This window comes from Culex pipiens, chromosome 3, assembly GCF_016801865.2.
Source record: "Culex pipiens pallens isolate TS chromosome 3, TS_CPP_V2, whole genome shotgun sequence".
NCBI lineage: Eukaryota > Metazoa > Arthropoda > Insecta > Diptera > Culicidae > Culex > Culex pipiens.
Genome location: NC_068939.1, coordinates 6,925,156 through 6,944,846, shown reverse-complemented (window position 1 = coordinate 6,944,846; position 19,691 = coordinate 6,925,156). Strand labels below are relative to the sequence as shown.

Below are 19,691 nucleotides of genomic sequence, written 5' to 3'. Positions count from 1 at the left end.
TTGTCAATTTTGTCAATTTTGTCAATTTTGTCAATTTTGTCAATTTTGTCAATTTTGTCAATTTTGTCAATTTTGTCAATTTTGTCAATTTTGTCAATTTTGTCAATTTTGTCAATTTTGTCAATTTTGTCAATTTTGTCAATTTTGTCAATTTTGTCAATTTTGTCAATTTTGTCAATTTTGTCAATTTTGTCAATTTTGTCAATTTTGTCAATTTTGTCAATTTTGTCAATTTTGTCAATTTTGTCAATTTTGTCAATTTTGTCAATTTTGTCAATTTTGTCAATTTTGTCAATTTTGTCAATTTTGTCAATTTTGTCAATTTTGTCAATTTTGTCAATTTTGTCAATTTTGTCAATTTTGTCAATTTTGTCAATTTTGTCAATTTTGTCAATTTTGTCAATTTTGTCAATTTTGTCAATTTTGTCAATTTTGTCAATTTTGTCAATTTTGTCAATTTTGTCAATTTTGTCAATTTTGTCAATTTTGTCAATTTTGTCAATTTTGTCAATTTTGTCAATTTTGTCAATTTTGTCAATTTTGTCAATTTTGTCAATTTTGTCAATTTTGTCAATTTTGTCAATTTTGTCAATTTTGTCAATTTTGTCAATTTTGTCAATTTTGTCAATTTTGTCAATTTTGTCAATTTTGTCAATTTTGTCAATTTTGTCAATTTTGTAAATTTTGTAAATTTTGTCAATTTTGTCAATTTTGTCAATTTTGTCAATTTTGTCAATTTTGTCAATTTTGTCAATTTTGTCAATTTTGTCAATTTTGTCAATTTTGTCAATTTTGTCAATTTTGTCAATTTTGTCAATTTTGTCAATTTTGTCAATTTTGTCAATTTTGTCAATTTTGTCAATTTTGTCAATTTTGTCAATTTTGTCAATTTTGTCAATTTTGTCAATTTTGTCAATTTTGCCAATTTTGTCAATTTTGTCAATTTTGTCAATTTTGTCAATTTTGTCAATTTTGTCAATTTTGTCAATTTTGTCAATTTTGTCAATTTTGTCAATTTTGTCAATTTTGTCAATTTTGTCAATTTTGTCAATTTTGTCAATTTTGTCAATTTTGTCAATTTTGTCAATTTTGTCAATTTTGTCAATTTTGTTAATTTTGATTGATTTTTTTATATTTATAGTTAATTTAAATTAGCATTTATTTTCAAATACAATCAAATAATTGTTTTTTTATGTACAATTCAATTAACTGTGTGTTTTGTTTTTTTGTATTGAAAAAAAAACTAATCTTTTTTGCGTTTCCGCTTGGACCGCTATCACCTACCTCATGATTCGGCAAATTAGTGTGTTTACAGCGTGTGTCGCTACCATTTCATTCGCGAAAACTTCATTGACAACAAATTTGTTCTAAGAAGCCGCATGTGTCAGAACCCAAAACCAAGTGCCCCAGACTTGTGTGGTGATAATCCTTATCTGCGACTTGTTCGGATGTCAATTTTCGTTCCAAACCGTCGATGCTGCCGCGCGCCACAATTGGGACTGCCCTAATCTAAGCCGGCTTGACGGCGACCAACACGCAGCTTCCTCAATCTCTTGACTCTTGCGTTTTAGTCGCGATCGAGTGCCGGCCGAAAGTGGATCATCGAGCAGAGGAAGTCCAAGATGCTACCGTTCAATTTGCATCCCACCCTGATATGGGCTATCGCGTTCTGCTGTCTTTGTGTAACGGTGAGATTGAGTGGCTTAACCTTAAATAGAAGTTCAGTGTTTTTAAAAAACAATTTTCACCTTCAAGATGTACCTCTGCACCTTTCGATCGTATCTCAAAGGAGTCAAAGGACCGATCTCACAGCTTGCCTCAAGCATGCAACTCTCAAATATCACCTCAACAAAAGGTAAGACCCAGAATAAAACTTTGAAAGCACAAACAAATACAAGATAATCCTCCCGCAGTGCGCAATTCGGCAGTTACCATTTTTGTGATAGACGTTGAAGCGGCCAAAATGGGGCAGGACCACGTGCTCCAGGGCAGTCCTGCAACGCTCAACATGGAAGCGATACTCAAATCGCAGAAGGTGAAACCATTTGACAGTGCTTCCAGTGAGTTGGCTCAGTCGGACAGTTTGACAAATTTGCTTCTGTGTGACGAAAAATCGGATTCGTTAAGGTTTTAGTCAAGGTGTTCTTTTTTTAATTGTTGTTTCCTGATGATAAGACTGGTTCTAGAATAAATATGAATGAACAAATGGTTTTTTTTTGTTATTTGGTTTAAACCCGTTATCACAGCCATACGGTGATTGAGTGCAGGTTGTAACAAAAACATCTGACTTTTTTTTTAAACGAAATTTCAAAAAATCACCGGCAAAAAAAACCTGCAAGAATCCAACAACATGATAAGAATGAATGAAAATAAAAATATGCAAAATACTCAATCAAACTTACGCAAACTCTTGCGAAAACAATCATCATGTTGATCCAGATGTCAGTCGAGTGTCGACCATCGGTTGCTGCGATTCCTGTCTGACATCGAAGAAACAAAGTGAATAGGGGCAAAAGTGAGAGACGTAACATTTTGCAATTTTCCATTGTTATCACGATTTTTCGAAAAAAAAAGTTTTGAAAAAGTTGTTATCAAGGCTGTTCAAGGTAACTCTTGATGGTTCATTTTTTATGCATCATTTTTTTTAAATTGTCTGCTCAACAACATTTATTGAACATAAATATACCCTAAAACATAACATAAGAAAATACACGAAATGTTTGAATAAAAAATGTTCTAAATGAAAAATTACCCTTCTGGTGTATTGTTGATTTGAAAAGTACATTAAATTTCCCATAAAATAACATGTATCAAAATGTTTAACAGTTAGTAACAAAAATGTAAACCTTTTCTAAACCATTTTTGTTTATTTTTTCGATGGTTAATCATTTTTTTCGAAATCCGCCATCAAATCGGGCGTCCAATTTTACATAAAAGTCCTTTTGACAAAAAAAAATTTGAAAGAAAAAAGTGTTTAAAATGCATTTTACACCTGCCCAGTTGTTTTGCAATTATTAGTTTTCAAAATTTCCAAAAACCAAAGAAAAATTTTTTCGCCAAAAAAAAATTCAAAAAAAAAACATACAGCAATTTTGATTGATCCAAGACATGCTTAATATGATTTTAAACGCAGGAAAATGCATTTAAAATTGTAATAACTGAAGTTAAACATTTATATCCTTCGAAATTTGGAAGTATTTTGAAAAAAACTGACCGATTTTGACAAAAACTGCGGCCTAAATGTACCGGTTTAGTTTTCAATAAATAAAATGTATTTAAAATTCAGGTAGAACTGTCAAAATTGCTGAATTGATTTTTGCTTAATAATTTTTAATTTTTAATTGTTTGTCAAAATATGGATTTTTTTCAAACAAAATTAAAAAAAATCTTCAAGCTCATAAGCATTTCCAGTAGAGTAAGTTTCATACAAAAAAAAATGATTCTAAAATTTTCCTTTTTGTTTAGCATTTACGCTAAATTTGAAATCTTTTTTTTTATTTTTTTGTATGAAATTTACTTTACTGACTATGCCTAAGGCTACCAACTCTTGTTGAGCAAAAATCCGTATACTTTACCGACATGACACCATGGTATAACAAAAAATGTCAAGGAATAAATTTGGGACCATCCATAAACTACTTGGACACTTTAGGATATGGCGATTGATATGGCGATTGTCCACGCACCATACAAATAAGTTTTTTTTTTGTATGGACAATTGTCCACGAGGGGGGAGGGGGGGGGGGGTCGAGATTTACAAAAAAGTGTCCACGTGGTTTATGGATGGTCCCTTTGAGAATTAGAAATATGTTTGTTAAACGTTTAAAAGTTAACGAAATATCAAGTTTGCTTTTACGAATAATATCGTTGTCAGTGTTTTCACGAAAACATTTCTAGAGGAAAGGTCCTATAAATACAAGCACAACACAATGTTTTCACAAGCTTTAGAAAGCCTTTTGATCTTTTATTTAATAAATATGTTTTGTAAGGAAAAAAATCGTAGGGTAGAGTAGTCATCAATGAGACACGGGGAACAATGATAAAATGGCTCTCACAAGTCGTAGTTTCAACCAATCAGGCTCATATTTGGGGGAAAGGTGTGTCTACTGGATACACGTCTGCCATATTAGTGGCTTTAGTTATGGGCGCTCCCTTGAAAAGTAATTCATAAATGTTTGATTATGCGTGTAAAAGTAAATTATGGACAACAAATACTTTTTCGCTCGTAGGTTGCCATTTACACCAAAACTAATATTTCTTCAAATTTCTTTCGACGTTCCATAGGGATTAAGTTGGGCTATAATGTCCTTTCATTAGATTTGGCCAAAATTTAGAATATACCCAGAATCCAGGGCTGTCTCATTGTTCCCCACTCATTTTAGCCCATGAGTAACAATGAGACACTTTGATTTTTCTTCAATAAACTTTTCAAAATCGATGGAAATCTTTCAAAACATGAATTGAAAGTGATTTTTGGCATATTTATAGAGTTTAAACTTGATTTAACCAAAAATACTAAGTTATTTGGTATTAATTTATGGATTTTACAAAATTTCAATACTTTTTAGTGTACCTTTTGTTATTAAAAGTTTCATGTTGGCAAAATTGCTCTAAAATGTTCAAGGCAAGTCACTTGCAATGAAACAATACAAAAACATGATGTTTTGCTAGAAAACATTTGATTTTCGTAAAGTGTCTCATTGTTCCCCAGCTGTCTCATTGTTCCTGCCAAGTGCGTCTACAATGAGACAGTTGAATAACTCTGGCTGTAGATGTCGGATCGATCTCATATTTTGGTCAATGTTAGAAAACATTAAAAGAAAGATAATGCAACTAAAAGCTCATTAAAACATGCTAATGGAAAAATTAGCAAAATCGTTGAAAGTTGAAAACCAAAAGTGTCTCATTGATGACTACCCTACCCTACAGTTGGTAGCCTTAACTATGCCCATAAATTGCCTTTAAATTTATACACATACTCAAATTTAGTTTTCAGCTTATCAGTCCCAGTAGCAAGTAAATCGAATTTTTGTTTTTTTTTATGATAAGCCGAGAACTAAATTTTAGAATTTAAAACTAAATTTGAGAATTGATCCACCAGTCGATAGCACTCTTCTGTTATTTATACACATAAAATTCAATAGTTAAAAACAACTTTTATCTTCTCCTTTGTGGAGAATTGCCCAAAGAATTCGAAAATGCATTGCGCTTTCTGATTCAATCTCATTTTCATAGAGAAAATCATGACACTTCGAGAAAATTATAGTAGTTTTTTTAATAAGAATTTTCGGTATTATAGCTTACTGACTTATTAAAAGTTTCAAAATTTTATGAAATCTACTTCCTGAAGTTATTACTATCTACCACGGTTAGTATAATTTCATACAATTCCGTACGTTTTTCGAATCTAAGAAAAAATCTTCTACTTATCCATGTCACTCCAGTTTAATTCAGTGCATTCTATTACTAAGCTGGTATTGTTTTCTAGGCAACACAAAAATAGCACACAATCATCGAATTAAACGATTTTAAGTTAAGTTAAACGGCTTTCTTGACATTTGTGTTTTGCATATGTAGCACATCCCAACTTAATTTTATTGATTCCAATTGGAATTTTTAGCCCACGGTCTACAACCAAAGTCGACCTCGCAACGACAAACAAACTATACTTTTGCTTCATTGACGTTTCCACCAGTATTGTAAACACGGTATGTTGTTCAAGAATTGCATAACTGTCTTATTGGCCACACATTTAAAATCTGTTATGAAGTTGGAAAATTTCGCAGTCGTTAATTCGACTGTTGTTTTTGAAAGGTCCAATAGATAAAATTTCTATTTATTGCTTTTTGATTGTTTTCGAATAGGTTTCAAAAGCCTTTTTTAAATGTTAAAATGTATGCCAAGAAACAGTTCTAAACCCATTTTTAATTTTTCGATAGGAATGAGCTGTCAAGAAAGTGTTTATCTCAAGTTCAATTTTGAAATTCTTTATAAACCTATTGTGAAAGATTAGTCTTGTCTTCAAATTGCAACTGAAATCTTCAGGTTTCGATTTTTTCTTTCAAAAGAACAAAGAAAATAGTGATTCATGTTGGGAATGCTCAGAAAAAAGTCCGAACAACGCACCACCCCGTTATAGGACCCTCTTGCCACCAACTCACATCCCACAATCTGTTTTTCCCCTTTATTCCCAACAAGCCACCACACACCGCCTGCTTCGCCTTCACACGTTCACGGTTTTGATGTTGGCGTATCGGCTGACAAGCGCAAGTAACAACCATCGGTACTATACCAGACGAAGGCAGAAGAGAAAGAGAATCGAGCTGTGTGTGTGGCTGGACTGCACATCTTCATTGACTGGCGAACTTAGATCCATCACTTTCAGTTCAGTCAGTTAGTCGGTTTAGTGGAAGAGTTCCTCCAGCGAGGAAAATAAAAAAGGGTGGTGAACGGCGGTCGAGAATGTTTGTGGCAAGGAGGCCTTGAAAAATTGTACCGAAAAAACTGCTCCATTGAGTGGTTTGGACAAAGGCCCGAACCCGGGAACTATCGTCGTGAAGGTAAGACGGCTAGTCTAGTTTTATTTTATGGTAATTAGTCGGTAGACTGGATACTTACGGTGAACACGCAAGTGTGGGATAGTGAGTCGTCGATTGACCACGTAATACCAACAATTATCGCTTCAATCTTTGCCGAGCTGCCACGACGATTCTTGACGGCTGATAGTGCAAAAGGAGAGAGAGAGAGTTCAGAAGAAATTGTTGAATCTGCTCAAAAATATCACTGAATCAAAATAAACTTCCCACAAGTGAATGTCCTCTCGGCAGCTGCCGTTCCAGCGGCGATCAGTTCCTCTCTGTACTCGACATCGTAGCAAGCTATGGTATCCGCTGCGTCGTCGTCTTCATCGTCGCCTACTCTAAGCAGCAAGTGCTCGATTATTACTTTATGATATATTCGTGTTCGTAGCGTTCTGCGTTGGTCGTAATTTGAGTTGATAAGACACCGCGCGTCGACTGCTGAAGACATGGCCTACCATGATATCGCGCCCTGCTCGCTGGTCACGTACTTCCTCGGCAAAGACACGGGGAATTGCTCCCGTGTCTGACGAGGGGTTGCTCAAAGATTCGAACAGGTAATGCTGGGTCAGCAATTTCAGGTTGCAACATCACGCTGATCTTGTTGTCTGCTCCGCATGACATGACCTTCCCCAATCGAGCCCGCTCAGCAGCAGGCTATGACCGTGAGCACGTAGCACATGATTTGCATGCCGTGTAAGGAGAATTTCAAAACCAGTCTACTTTGTTCATCGGACAACCCCTCGTCGCGCGGTTGATTAGGACAAACAAATCTCGGCTTTACTACACTAGGGAGTCGCTTTACGATGTTTGCTCTTAAGGACTACCTCCCGTACTAAACACATCTAAGTTTACCGTACTGATGCCCGGGCTGGAATCTGGAGCAGCCAACACTATAAAAGCTGTAACGTTTGCCCACAGCCGGATTACATCAAATGTGTGCATTTCTCACTTTGGACGTGTTTGAGAGATCAGTTTAGCGGTGTCTTTTGGTTCCGGAAACCCGTCCCGTTTCTTTGGCTAGTCGGACAGTGTCACGTCGTTCACCTGATGAGTAACTACGCGTCATTGGGGTACGGAGTTTATATCTGAACAACGATTGATGTTAATTTGTTGCATATATCAAATAATAACTAATATTGTTATATTTTAGGACCACTACGAAACGATTGGCTATCATTCGCAAAAGCTCCAGCTTCAGCTATCTGAGACCGATTATATGACGTGAGTACAACTGAAAAATTTACAATGATTTGTGTAGCAAATAAGAAAAATCCCAGAAACAATTCATAAACATTTCAACAAACATGTCGCCGCGTTACTTTCTTGCCCATTTAATATGAAAAAAGTTGACAAATTTTGGTTGATACTGATAAGAAACAAAACAAGTGCTGATAATATATAGGGGGGTGATTCTCTACAAATTCACACGAACTCTGAAAAGTTTCCGTGAAACTTTGCTCTAAAGAGTAATGTCGGTCCTTGATTACGAATTTGATATCTCATCGTCACGATCCCATCCCATGTTGTTGATTTCTTCTAAAGACAAGTTTTTCAATCATTTGTAACGTCATGATTCGAATTCCCGGACGCTTCGAAACCCGGACACTTCATCTTGTTTTATCAATTATTTGGATATAAGTTCGCATTATGAATGTCAAAACTGTATTATTTGATGAATTCCAACATCAACTTTCATTTCAAGTTTGTTTGAACGCTGTAGTTAATGCCAAAACAATTAAATACAATAAAATTATAGGTTTACCAAACATGCGAAACATTTCACTTGAAATATTTCACAGGCGTTCGAAGCACCGGGAAGGCAAAGCAGAAATTTATGGTTTCGATTTCCTTAAATTCTAGCAAATTTTTATATAAACTATCGATTGTTTTGATGTTAACAGCTTATTTGAGACCTAAAAAATGCTATTCACTAACATTTCAGTCCAAATTTGTGCGATTCATAAGTAAAATCGAGTGTCCGGAATTCGAAGCAAAAGTGTCCGGATTTCGAATCAGCTTTTATCAGTGTCCGGGATTCGAAGCACAACAAGTCATTTTAATTTTAAAATTCTGATGAAAAATTGTTAGAAAAGACATATTTTGCATGCATTTTCTTGAAACTGACTTTTCATACTACATCCTGATGATATTTCTACATTTCCAACTTATTATATGATGTTTTGCCAGCTATAACAAAAATGATGTACTACTAAGTGTCCGGATTTCGAATCATGACGTTAGCCCAAGTTCGTCTAGAGATAAAAACTTGGTGTCAATGGGGCCATCCATGACTCACGTGGATTTTGGAACTTAAATTCTCAAATTTGGTGAAGCTTGCTTGTTTTGTAAATGGGCTGCTTTTTAACTGGGCTCTCGATAACTGGGCCGTAGCCCAGTTAAAAAGCAGACAAACGTCAAAAAACCAAAACAAACCGAATTGACCAAAGGGTTCATAGATTCAATACACAAGTGTAATAAATAAAACAAAATGTCAAGCTTTTATTAAATTTTTATAAGAACCATAAATTTCTTCTCAACTTTCCCCGTTACGCTGTCGAAAATTCAAAGAAATTTTTCTCATTTCAGGCACTTATTTTATCATTCTATCGTTGTGGCATTTACTACAGCCTCCAAATTACTTTGAAATTTAAGTTAGTGCGAAAATTTATTAAATGACACGGTCTTGACAATTTTGATGCGAATTTAGGTCCTAATAATTGATAAAACAAGATGAGGTATGGGAATTAGAAGAATTACGAAACTTTTCATGTTGAAAAAGAAAACCAAAACTGCTTAAACTGATGAAATTGCCTTCTGCATAATGCATCAATTGGGTCCTAAAATAAGCTAAAAATTGTGATATATTGTTCACAACGATAATGCTTATTTTTATCAGCACAATGATCTTTAGTACGACCGCAAAGGACTTTGCAGTCTTTTTGACAGTAAGCATCCGACTTGGCAGCTCGTTCTAAGGGTACCATAGTTGTTCCATCGTTAACTGAAAAAAATAAATAAGGCTTGAGGTCCCTAGTTTAGTTTTTGAATTTTTAACAAAATCATAGAAGTCTATTTGATAAAGTTGCAAATATATCGTAACTTTTTTTTAAAAAGCAAATAGTTACAAAGTGTTTTTTCAATGTCATCCCATTTCCTTTTAAATTAATTAACTAATGGTTACTTTTTTATTTGCAATCTAGTAAAATCAACAAAATACTTAACTACACGGAAAGAAATCCGGTAAGCAAATGAAATGTTTCCAAAATTGGAAACATTTTTCTTGATTTTGCTGGTAATGTTTTCAAAACCGACAACATTTTTCTCAAAATCGAAACAAATGTTGACGGTTTTTGAAACATTTCGATGTTGTCAAATTCAACCACACAGAGTTACCGGATTTGCTTAATCAATTTCTATCCGTGTATTTTTAAGTTTTTTGAAATATTTTAATTATTATTGGAATTTTGGGCAGTACTGCTTATGGTTTTTTTTCTCTCAAATATTATTTTTGGTTAAATCATACATTTGTTGATTAATCCAATGATGTTGTTATTAAAAACATATGATCAAGTTTATCCTCCTGTTTTTTCAGTTCGTGTGTTTTACTATCTACGGCTATTGTAGCACTAGTTTTCCACTAAATATTGAATTAAAAGTGAAAGAACTCGAAAACTATAAATTGAGGTGTTTATCGATTTCGATTCATAATTGAAATTACAATCCCAATTTTTAAAATATTACAAAATGTTTAAGGAATCATGGCAGTTCTGCTTTACCAATTTTTTTTTTCAAACTTACAAATGTCACAAAATAAATCGGTTCTATATCCTTTGTTTTAGTTTTTCAAATGAATCATGAATCTCCAATAACTTTTTTTAACTTGCCCTGTTTTTGTGAAAATAGTGAAGAAGGGAGAAAAAAAGTTTGTAATGGCCTTATAGAGTGTGCATAAACCATGTATGGTGTGCCCTATTTTTTTTCTTTTAAAAAAAAAATTGAGATGTTGTCCAGCCTTCAGTATTTATTTTTAAAATCAATTTTCTCTGAAAACTTCGATGCAAATTTTCTTAAAGAATTCCAATGATAATAATACTCTTTCTGATCATAATGTTATTGCAAAACATTTAGTTTCACATTTTTTAATAATAATTAATTCTCATCACAGATTTGCTTCACCCACCACCCACCTCACCGCGAACCTTCTCAACTAGACTGCACAACAGCTGATCGCCCTGCAAGCAACCCGCCACCATGATCCAAGGCTACGGTCCGGTGACGCAGGCCCTGCTCGGCACCCTGCTTACGTGGGGCCTCACGGCGGCCGGTTCCGGCATGGTGATCTTCCTGCGCGGCAATCAACGCAAATCGCTGGACATTTCGCTGGGGTTCGCCGCCGGTGTGATGATCGCGGCCAGTTTCTGGTCGCTGTTGGCACCGGCCATTGAGCTGGCGGAGAGTTCCAATATGTACGGGAGTAAGGGCGAGTTTTCGTTCATTCCGGTGGCGATTGGGTTTTTGCTTGGGGCTGTTTTTGTTTACGGGACGGATCGGGTCATTTCGTTTTTGGGGATTAACAGTCCGACGATGATGATCGCGTTGACGCACACAAACAAGGACAAGGCGGATATTGCGATTGATGATCAGGTTTCTACGTTGGAGCATGGCCGGAGTTCGTATGCGGGAGTTGCTCCGAATCCGGCGGACAATTCGTTGGCGATTGGGATGGAGAGCTTTGCGGATTGTTTGAACGCCCAGCACGGAAATGTGTCGAGGAAGCGCAGGAAGGGCAGCGAATCGCAGAAGGAACAATCGCTTTATACGAACGCCACCCAGAGCCAGATCGATGCCCAGTTGTCCCAGTGGAAGCGGATCATCCTGCTGGTGGTGGCCATCACGGTGCACAACATTCCCGAGGGTCTGGCCGTGGGAGTTAGCTTTGGAGCGATTGGAACGACGGATTCGGCTACGTTCGAGGCTGCTCGTAATTTGGCCATCGGAATCGGCATTCAGAACTTCCCCGAGGGACTCGCCGTAAGTCTGCCGTTGCACGCGGCCGGATTCTCGCTGTTCAAGAGCTTCTGGTACGGACAGCTGTCCGGCATGGTAGAACCGATCTTCGGCGTTCTTGGTGCCGTGGCCGTGAGCTTGGCCAGCATCATCCTGCCGTACGCGCTGTCGTTTGCGGCCGGAGCTATGATCTACATCGTGGCGGATGATATCTTGCCGGAGGCGCATGCGAGGTAAGTCAAACCGAAATGCTTTAATTTCCTTTATTAAATTTATTAAAATTTCCAGTGGAAACGGTCTCCTGGCGACCTGGGGAACCGTGGCCGGCTTCGTGGTAATGATGTGTCTCGACGTTGGACTCGGGTAAATCCGGACCAAGCGGACATAGTTCAAGTTCCCCTGCAGTTTAATTCCTTCATCACACCTACCACTTTCTACAAGCATGCAAGCAAAAAAAAGAAGGGCAGAGCGCACCGTGATGAAACTGTACTTTAATTGAGTAAGTATTATCTGTATTCGACTTAGCGGTTAGAAACCTACACAAACACACTGAGAGATCGAGAGAGAGACAGGAAGGTACAATTAATCAAAAAACAAACGCAGTGAAGCTATTTCTTTCCATCTCTTGTGGTTATTATATGTAGTTTATTGTACAAATAAATTTTATTGACAAGTGTAGATCGTTTCGTTTTTTTCCTTGTCCGCGCGATATCACATGTCCCTGACCATCAACAACAAAAACAAAAAAAAAATAACAAAACAAAATTAGGAAGACTTGCTCGAAAGTCCGGTCATCTTTTCGCTCATATCCCACAGCCACTTGGCCGTATCTTTGTCCAGAGCTTCCTTGCTCGGTGTTCGGGGTCCACAATCACTGAAAAAAATAACAATTTTAAAATCCTTTAATCGGTTTATTGGAAAGGCAAATACTTACGCGTAGTATTTTCCACTTTCACGAAGCAGGCTGGGGTCCAAGGCTGTGTACAGGCTAGTTTGGGCTCCAGAGCGGGGAGTTTTGAACGCCAAGCTTAGAATTGGCTTGATAAATTTGCTGAAAATGTGCAACAAAAAAGTCATTTCATTACTTTTTTACTATCAACCTTTATGTTTTACTTACTGTTCAAATAAGAAGAACAAAGATCCCATGTGTCGTGGAAGCTCGGTGTTCACCGTGCCGGGATGGACCTTTGGAAAGAAATTAAAGTTTAATCGATTGTGAAAAAGGACGTTACAAATATTTTTCCAGGCTCAACTTCCGCACCTGAAATGCTTACAACATCATGTAAACGAAATTTAAATTCTTTACGAATCTTTTAATGTCAGTTAAAATATAACTTTCAATCCACCTTAATCAATTAAACATACCAAAATGGCTTGCTTTTGATTTCCCAAAATGTAAGTGCTGAAAATTCAGTTTTGAAAAATTTAACTTTTCAAAATGTTAAAAAAAAACGTTAGTCAAAAGTCCATGCGTTACCATTTAAATCAAACAAGTGTTGAAAAGTATTACTTTTCGAAACAAGTGCTAAAAGTCCAACTTTTCAGCATCCATTTCGGTGTTGAAAAGTGGAGAGTTCAATTTGTTGGGTGGTGACGCGCGGTCAATTATGTGGCATTGTGTGTGAAAAAAAATTTTTTTTTTATTTCGTGTTTCATGCTGGTTGGCTTGCCCACAAGCAGAAAAAAATCAGTTCAATTAGTTGGGTGGTGACGCGCGGTCAATTATGTGGCATTGTGTGTGAAAAGAAGAGAATTTTATTTCGTGTTTCATCCTGATTGGCTTGCTCAAGTCCTTCCTACATCATCGTTGATCGGGAGGCACGACGTCATGTGAATTGTTGCATTAAAATAAGTTTAATTATTACTGTAAATGACTGTAAAAAAGTCCTTCCTATATCATCAATGTCGTCTGGGTAATCGTGATGAAAAATTACATTTATTCAGTATTTAAATACCTATGCGCGAGTGTTTTGGTGTGCTAGTTAGAAAGACCTTCCCATAGCATCGTTGCTCGGAAGGCTCGCCGACGGGTTTGTTATGAAAGTCCTCCCCATAGCATCGTAGCTCGGGAGGCATCGAAAAGCCAATACCTTATCCTACTATCCCAAAAAAAAAAAATCACGTGATGCTTGAAGGAGATGCTGTGGATTCAACGGTCTCAACGGTATCAACAAGTATATAGCGAAAAACTATGTGCTTGATGAGTCTGCAACTTCAACTATCGGACTAACATTCCTCCCTTTTGTTGAACTGCAGGCTTCGAAACATCCACCAAAACGGATTATTTTCAGAGTTTTTTTTTGTTTTTGACATGAACAATCAAGCAATCGAAAAAAAAAGTGTGGAAACAAGAATGTTGAAAATACGAAAATATTTGGAAACTTGATGCATTACTTTCTTAATATTGCTTGTTTTCATTTCTCAAGTCCATTTTGAATGTTTTGAATTCAGGAAAAAAATGTGTAACGAATTTTCCGTAAATGTTTAAAAATAGAACAATCATCAGATTTCGTTTTAAATTACGCAAAAAATATCGCCTTGGAATAATTAAAATTTGACTTATTTACATTTTGTTAACTACTATAATAACTACTTTCAGTAAGCTAAAATTTCTAAAATTTACAGCGATGAAAAAAAGGGTTGTTTGCAATAATAAACATTGTTTACGTTTTCTTTGAAAATTTTGGGATTTTACATCAATTCAGCAGAATGCTCAATAAGTGACATATTTCAAAAATAACAAAAAAAAAATTTGTTCACCAACCTTGATAATTGCAGAACAAACTTCAAATCAAACATAAAAGGTTTTAAATATACAGGAAACATAGATTTCAGAAATAATTATGATGAATTAGCAAAAGAACTATTTTTTAACCAAATAAAGTTTAATATTTTTTATTTGTTCTAAATACTTAAATTCACCAACTACATATTGACATTTATTGAATTTGGCTGATTTAGAAGGCCTAAACGATGCCTTAATAAAAAAAAAATATCTAAACTATTCATCTGCCAGTGCAATTTTGAAATGGAACTATTGTTGAGTGAATCTAAATTTTCATTGAAATCACTGATTTTTTTTTGTATTTTTCGAGCAGCGTTAAGATATTTTTTCTTAAACATAAAATAAGTGTTGAAAAGAAGAAATATATTCAAGAAAAGTTGATTTCATTGATTTTTCTCGAAAATCTATCTATGATAGTCTTTCGAGAAGCAATAAGTTTTATTAAGATTCTAAGATAAAATATTCATTTTACAAAACATTTTGAACCACTCCAATCTTCAAAACATAAAAAGAAAAAAAAATTAAACAAGTTTAAGTCCCTCAAAAGGCACTCAAACTTTTGACACTACATAGTTTTTATTTGTACGATGTGTTAAAATACAAAAAAAAACTAACTTAATCCACCTATGTGGTTGGTGCCTTCCTCACCCTTTTCCAACAATGGGTGATATGTGATATGATGGGTTTGGACACAATTTTCGTCTGATTTCGTTAAGTTCCGGAATACAAATAACACACATGTCACTCAAGGGCTCATAAGTCGCATCTTAAGTGGTCATAGCATGAGACAGGGTTGCCAGATCTTCAATGTTTTAGACTCGTTGGAAGGGTCTTTCGATTACTTAACCAACGATGGGTTGGATGGTGGATCCGGACATTGTTTACATACATTTAAGTGAGATCCGGCTACAAAAAAGTAAATAAATGTCACTTAAGTGGTCATAGCTCAAGACAGGGTAGCCAGATCGTCAAAGTTTTAGATTCGTTGGAAAGGTCTTTCGATAACCTTACCAACGATGGGTCGGATGATGGATCCGGACATTGTTTACATACATTTAAGTGAGATCCGGCTACAAAAAAAGTACATAAATATCACTTAAGTGGTCAGAACTCGAGACAGGGTTGCCAGATCTGCAATGTTTTAGACTCGTTGGAAGGGTCTTTCGATTACCTAACCAACGATGGGTCGAATGATGGATCCGGACATTGTTTATATGTATTTAAGTGAGTTCCGGCTACAAAAAAGTACATAAATATCACTTAAGTGGTTATAACTCGAGACAGGGTTGCCAGATCTTCAATGTTTTAGACTCGTTGGAAAGGTCTTTTGATTACCTAACTAACGATGGGTCGGATGATGGATCCGGACATTGTTTACATGCATTTAAGTGAGATCCGGCTACAAAAAAGTACATTAATATCACTTAAGTGGGTATAACTCGAGACAGAGTTGCCAGATCTTCAATGTTTTAGACTCGTTGGAAAGGTCTTTTGATTACCTAACTAACGATGGGTCGGATGATGGATCCGGACATTGTTTACATGCATTTAAGTGAGATCCGGCTACAAAAAAGTACATTAATATCACTTAAGTGGGTATAACTCGAGACAGGGTTGCCAGATTATCAATGTTTTGGACTCGTTGGAAAGGTCTTTCAATTACCTAACTAACGATGTATAACATGATGATGTTTGGTTCAGTTTACTGCCATTTATTCAATTTCCGAAAATATGCGAAAACACATTTTTATACATAACTTCTGAACTACTTATCGAAACTTCAAACAATTCAATAGCACCGTATGGGACCCTAAACCAAGTCGAATGCGACTGGTTTGGTCAAAATCGGTTCAGCCAGTGCTGAGAAAACTGCGTGACATTATTGGTCACATACACACACACATACACACACACATACACACACTCATACACACACACATACACACAGACATTTGTTCAGTTTTCGATTCTGAGTCGATATGTATACATCAAGGTGGTTTTTCGAGCTTTAAATAAAAAGTTCAATTTTAGAGCAGGATTATAGCCTTACCTCAGTGAGGAAGGCAAAAACAGCAAAAAAAAACATGGGAAGAAATATTTTGATTTTTTAGGAAGATTTCGAAGGGGATGGACACAACAACTTCTTTTGTGGTCTCTATTGCAAGTTTCTGCTCGAGTCCGAAGGCTTGAATGGGGAGAGCACCCAAACCTCTTTTACTCCAAGGAATCTTCCACCCCAGTGTTTGAACTGACGACCTTTGGATTGTGAGTCCAACCGCCGCCAGCGATTCCACCGGAGTAGGTTTGGTTTGGTGTGTTGTTTGTACTTATGGCATGGAGACGACTCCTACACCTAGAATGACTTAACGGCCTAACAACCAAGGCCGGAACCGACATTTTACTTCCTCATCCGATGGAAGGTTGCAGCAGATGAAAATCGAACCCAGAATCATCCGCTTACAAAGCGAACAGCGTAACCATTCGGCAACGCACTGCCACAAAAATTCCATTGGCCTTATAAATATCGGATGTTTTTTTTTTTGTTCAATTTAATTCTGACTTAAATTTTAAAAGCTTTGAAAATGTTCTATAAATTTTCTATAGAATCATTGAAGATTGATCTTTTCGTTCCTAAGATAGAATAACAATACATCGTTCTGAAAAAGTTTCCATCCATCATATTTCTCCGAATATGCTTGAAATATATTTTTTAAATATATTGACAACTAACATTTTTTAGCCGCGCCTTGTAGCATAGTGTTAACGCTTCCGCCTCGTAAGCGGTAGATCGGGGTTAAAATCCCGGCTCGGACCAACACAACTGGTGACCTTATCTGGACATTATCATGACACCTTAGGGAGGCGACATATGAAATGTTTCCATCAACCCAAACATTGTTAACATTAAGTTAAGAAATAGCCACTGAATCCCCTTTGTATATGCGGCCCCGATACTCTTCATGGGTTAAAGGAAAGAATTTCTAACTATTTTTTTTTTATTTAAAAATTGTCAATTTAAAAAAAAATATTCGATTGTTCTAATTGGATAGATATTACTCAAAAATCAAAACATCCAAAAGTCAGGTAGGTAAACAAGTGTTAAATCAATCAAAAGAAACACCGAGAAGAACAAAAGCATACTTGGATACAAAAATAACCAACGCAAAATGGAGAGACTTGAACGCTGGCACGAACAGAAAGCTTTCAATATACAAATCGTACACCTTCAAATCCAATGAACAAGGCTGCTTTTCCAATCAAAACAGTTTCAATTAGTTTCAACCCTTGCCGGTGGGCAGGCTTCGAGGTTGATCAAAAAAGAAACGTGTAACAGACAGAGGCAGGGTAAATCAGTCCAAAGCATGAATGGTGTGGATAATTAAAATTGTTTCGTCACACGTTTGACTGATTGGATTGAAAAGTTGATTTTTGCTTGATATTTCTTCGATAAAACTTGAAAAATGTTAACGTTAAGATTAAAAAATTGTCATTTGTTGTAGCTCCAAAATTAGATAATGATACAATGCTACCTTTTTTGATTAGTTGAAATTGTTCACGGGCTTCTTCACAGACAGCTCGCATTTAAATTAGCCTAATGAGCTTATAATCTCAAATCTGACGAGTTCCGAAGAAAAACAACTCCAGACTGTTATTAAGAAATTTACACTTTGATGGTTTCAGTCACTGCATCATTCATTCATTCACTCGTTTTTCCGTGGAATTATTTCTTGATTTTACGATCCTCGCAAACTACCCTCACCCTCAGTGCTCAACCGCAATCACGATAGCATAAAACACCCTTTTCCTTCAACACTTACCGCGTACGCCGTCACGCCGGTGCCCTCAAGTCGCCTGGCCAGTTCCCCCGTAAACAGCACGTTGGCCAGCTTGCTCTGGCAGTAGGCCGTCACCTGGTTGTAGGACCGCTCGCTGTTCAGGTCCTGCCGGTTTATGGTACCGTATCGGTGTGCCATACTGGACAGATTCACGATCCGACTTGGGGCACACGATTTGAGCCGATCCAGGAGCAGGTTTGTGAGGAGGAAGTGTCCCAGGTGGTTCACCCCAAGCTGCTGCTCGAACCCGTCCTCGGTGAGGGCCTTCGGACAGGCCATCACTCCGGCGTTGTTGATTAGAATGTTCAGACGGGGTTCTTCGGCGAGAAACTTGGCGGCGAATTCCCGGACTGACTTCAGCGAGGACAGATCCAGCTGGCGCACGTGGACATCGGGATAACCCGTTTCGGCCACCAGCTCCTGCTTGGCCTGGTTGGCCTTCTCCAGCGATCGACATGCAATGTAGACCTTAGCTCCCCGTTTCAGCAGATCACGGGCCGTTTCCTTTCCGATTCCGGTGTTGGCCCCGGTGATCAGGACCACCTTGCCATCGCAACGGGTTCGCTTGCGATATTGGCCACCCTCAATGAATAACCTGAGAATCGAGACAAGAGAGATTACAAGGCTGCGTCCTTGACTTACACAAATTCTACACGACTTACCTCAACAGTCTGAAGCCCACCAGCCCGAGAAATGAGTACAACGCGAGGTAAGGAAGGGAAATCATGACTCAATTTTTCACTTTTCGGAGGGGAACTTCTTCGCACGAGGTGACTTGGACGAGGTCCGGTTCACTACTAGCGAGGCGGGCGCGCTAAGTAAATGGTTTTATTTAGTCGTAGCGATTACACGAAGGTTTCAATAGGGTGATCAATTTTCAAAAAGTTTGTTGAGAAGTAAAAAAATATATTTCTGTCCAATTTTTGAAGTATCACTCACATCCAATATGATTAAATCTATCACAAATTATTACATCACCCTAACGAAACCCACCTTATACGAACGCCACGAACGCGTGAACGCAAATAGAATACTAAAGCAGAAGAAAAAGCTGCTGCTAAATGGGAAGCCAAAGCAGATTTCCACTACCAACGTTCATACGACGACGGTCAACAAAAATACTATAGTGAGAAGCGTTATTTTCATTCAGCGCGAAATGATTTTTGCACATATTAATCGGACCTTATCGCACAAGTCGAGATAAGATTGGCGCTTGAGTTCATCGTAGCTACAGCGAATTCTACGCCAAAACCTGCTTGAAACAACATCTAGGAAAAGAAAAAAAATGGAATTTGTGAGCGACCCCTCTCAACAGATCGCGTTTCATTCGGCTTTTGAAATTGGAGCCTCATGAATGAACAAAAGTGTTGTGATTCATTCAGAGGCAGGTTCAGGCGGCTGCGATGCGAATTAGCATCTTGTAATGAAAAGATGATGAGTTGACACGATGTTATATTATTTATACAGAACATCGCATGGTAG

The 19,691-nt window shown here is 36.9% G+C and overlaps 3 protein-coding genes across 5 annotated transcripts; 2 read left to right on the top strand and 1 right to left on the bottom strand.

Moving 5' to 3' along the window:
- Positions 1-1,381: 1,381 nt before the first annotated feature.
- Positions 1,382-2,261, top strand: LOC120419778 (uncharacterized). Its single transcript, XM_039582611.2, has 3 exons — positions 1,382-1,688; positions 1,756-1,855; positions 1,914-2,261. Exons 1-3 carry the CDS (start codon positions 1,623-1,625, stop codon positions 2,132-2,134), a joined length of 387 nt encoding a protein of 128 aa, XP_039438545.1. The 5' UTR covers positions 1,382-1,622; the 3' UTR covers positions 2,135-2,261.
- Positions 2,262-6,255: 3,994 nt separating this feature from the next.
- LOC120419754 (zinc transporter ZIP11) lies at positions 6,256-12,266 on the top strand. Of its 3 annotated transcripts, none has more exons than XM_039582576.2 (4): positions 6,257-6,560; positions 7,732-7,802; positions 10,747-11,821; positions 11,877-12,266. In XM_039582576.2, the coding sequence occupies exons 3-4, from the start codon at positions 10,833-10,835 to the stop codon at positions 11,953-11,955; spliced, it is 1,068 nt and encodes a 355-aa protein (XP_039438510.1). In that variant the 5' UTR covers positions 6,257-6,560; positions 7,732-7,802; positions 10,747-10,832; the 3' UTR covers positions 11,956-12,266. The 3 variants fall into 3 exon arrangements, with proteins under 3 accessions (XP_039438512.1, XP_039438510.1, XP_039438511.1); XM_039582577.2 differs by lacking the exon at positions 6,257-6,560 and adding an exon at positions 7,320-7,651; XM_039582578.2 differs by lacking the exon at positions 7,732-7,802 and having other exon boundaries at positions 6,256-6,560.
- On the bottom strand, positions 12,197-19,099 carry LOC120419755 (retinol dehydrogenase 12-like). Its single transcript, XM_039582579.2, has 5 exons — positions 18,872-19,099; positions 18,192-18,804; positions 12,706-12,773; positions 12,523-12,639; positions 12,197-12,462 (listed from the first exon to the last, which is right to left on the bottom strand). The coding sequence occupies exons 1-5, from the start codon at positions 18,934-18,936 to the stop codon at positions 12,354-12,356; spliced, it is 972 nt and encodes a 323-aa protein (XP_039438513.1). The 5' UTR covers positions 18,937-19,099; the 3' UTR covers positions 12,197-12,353.
- Positions 19,100-19,691: the final 592 nt, after the last annotated feature.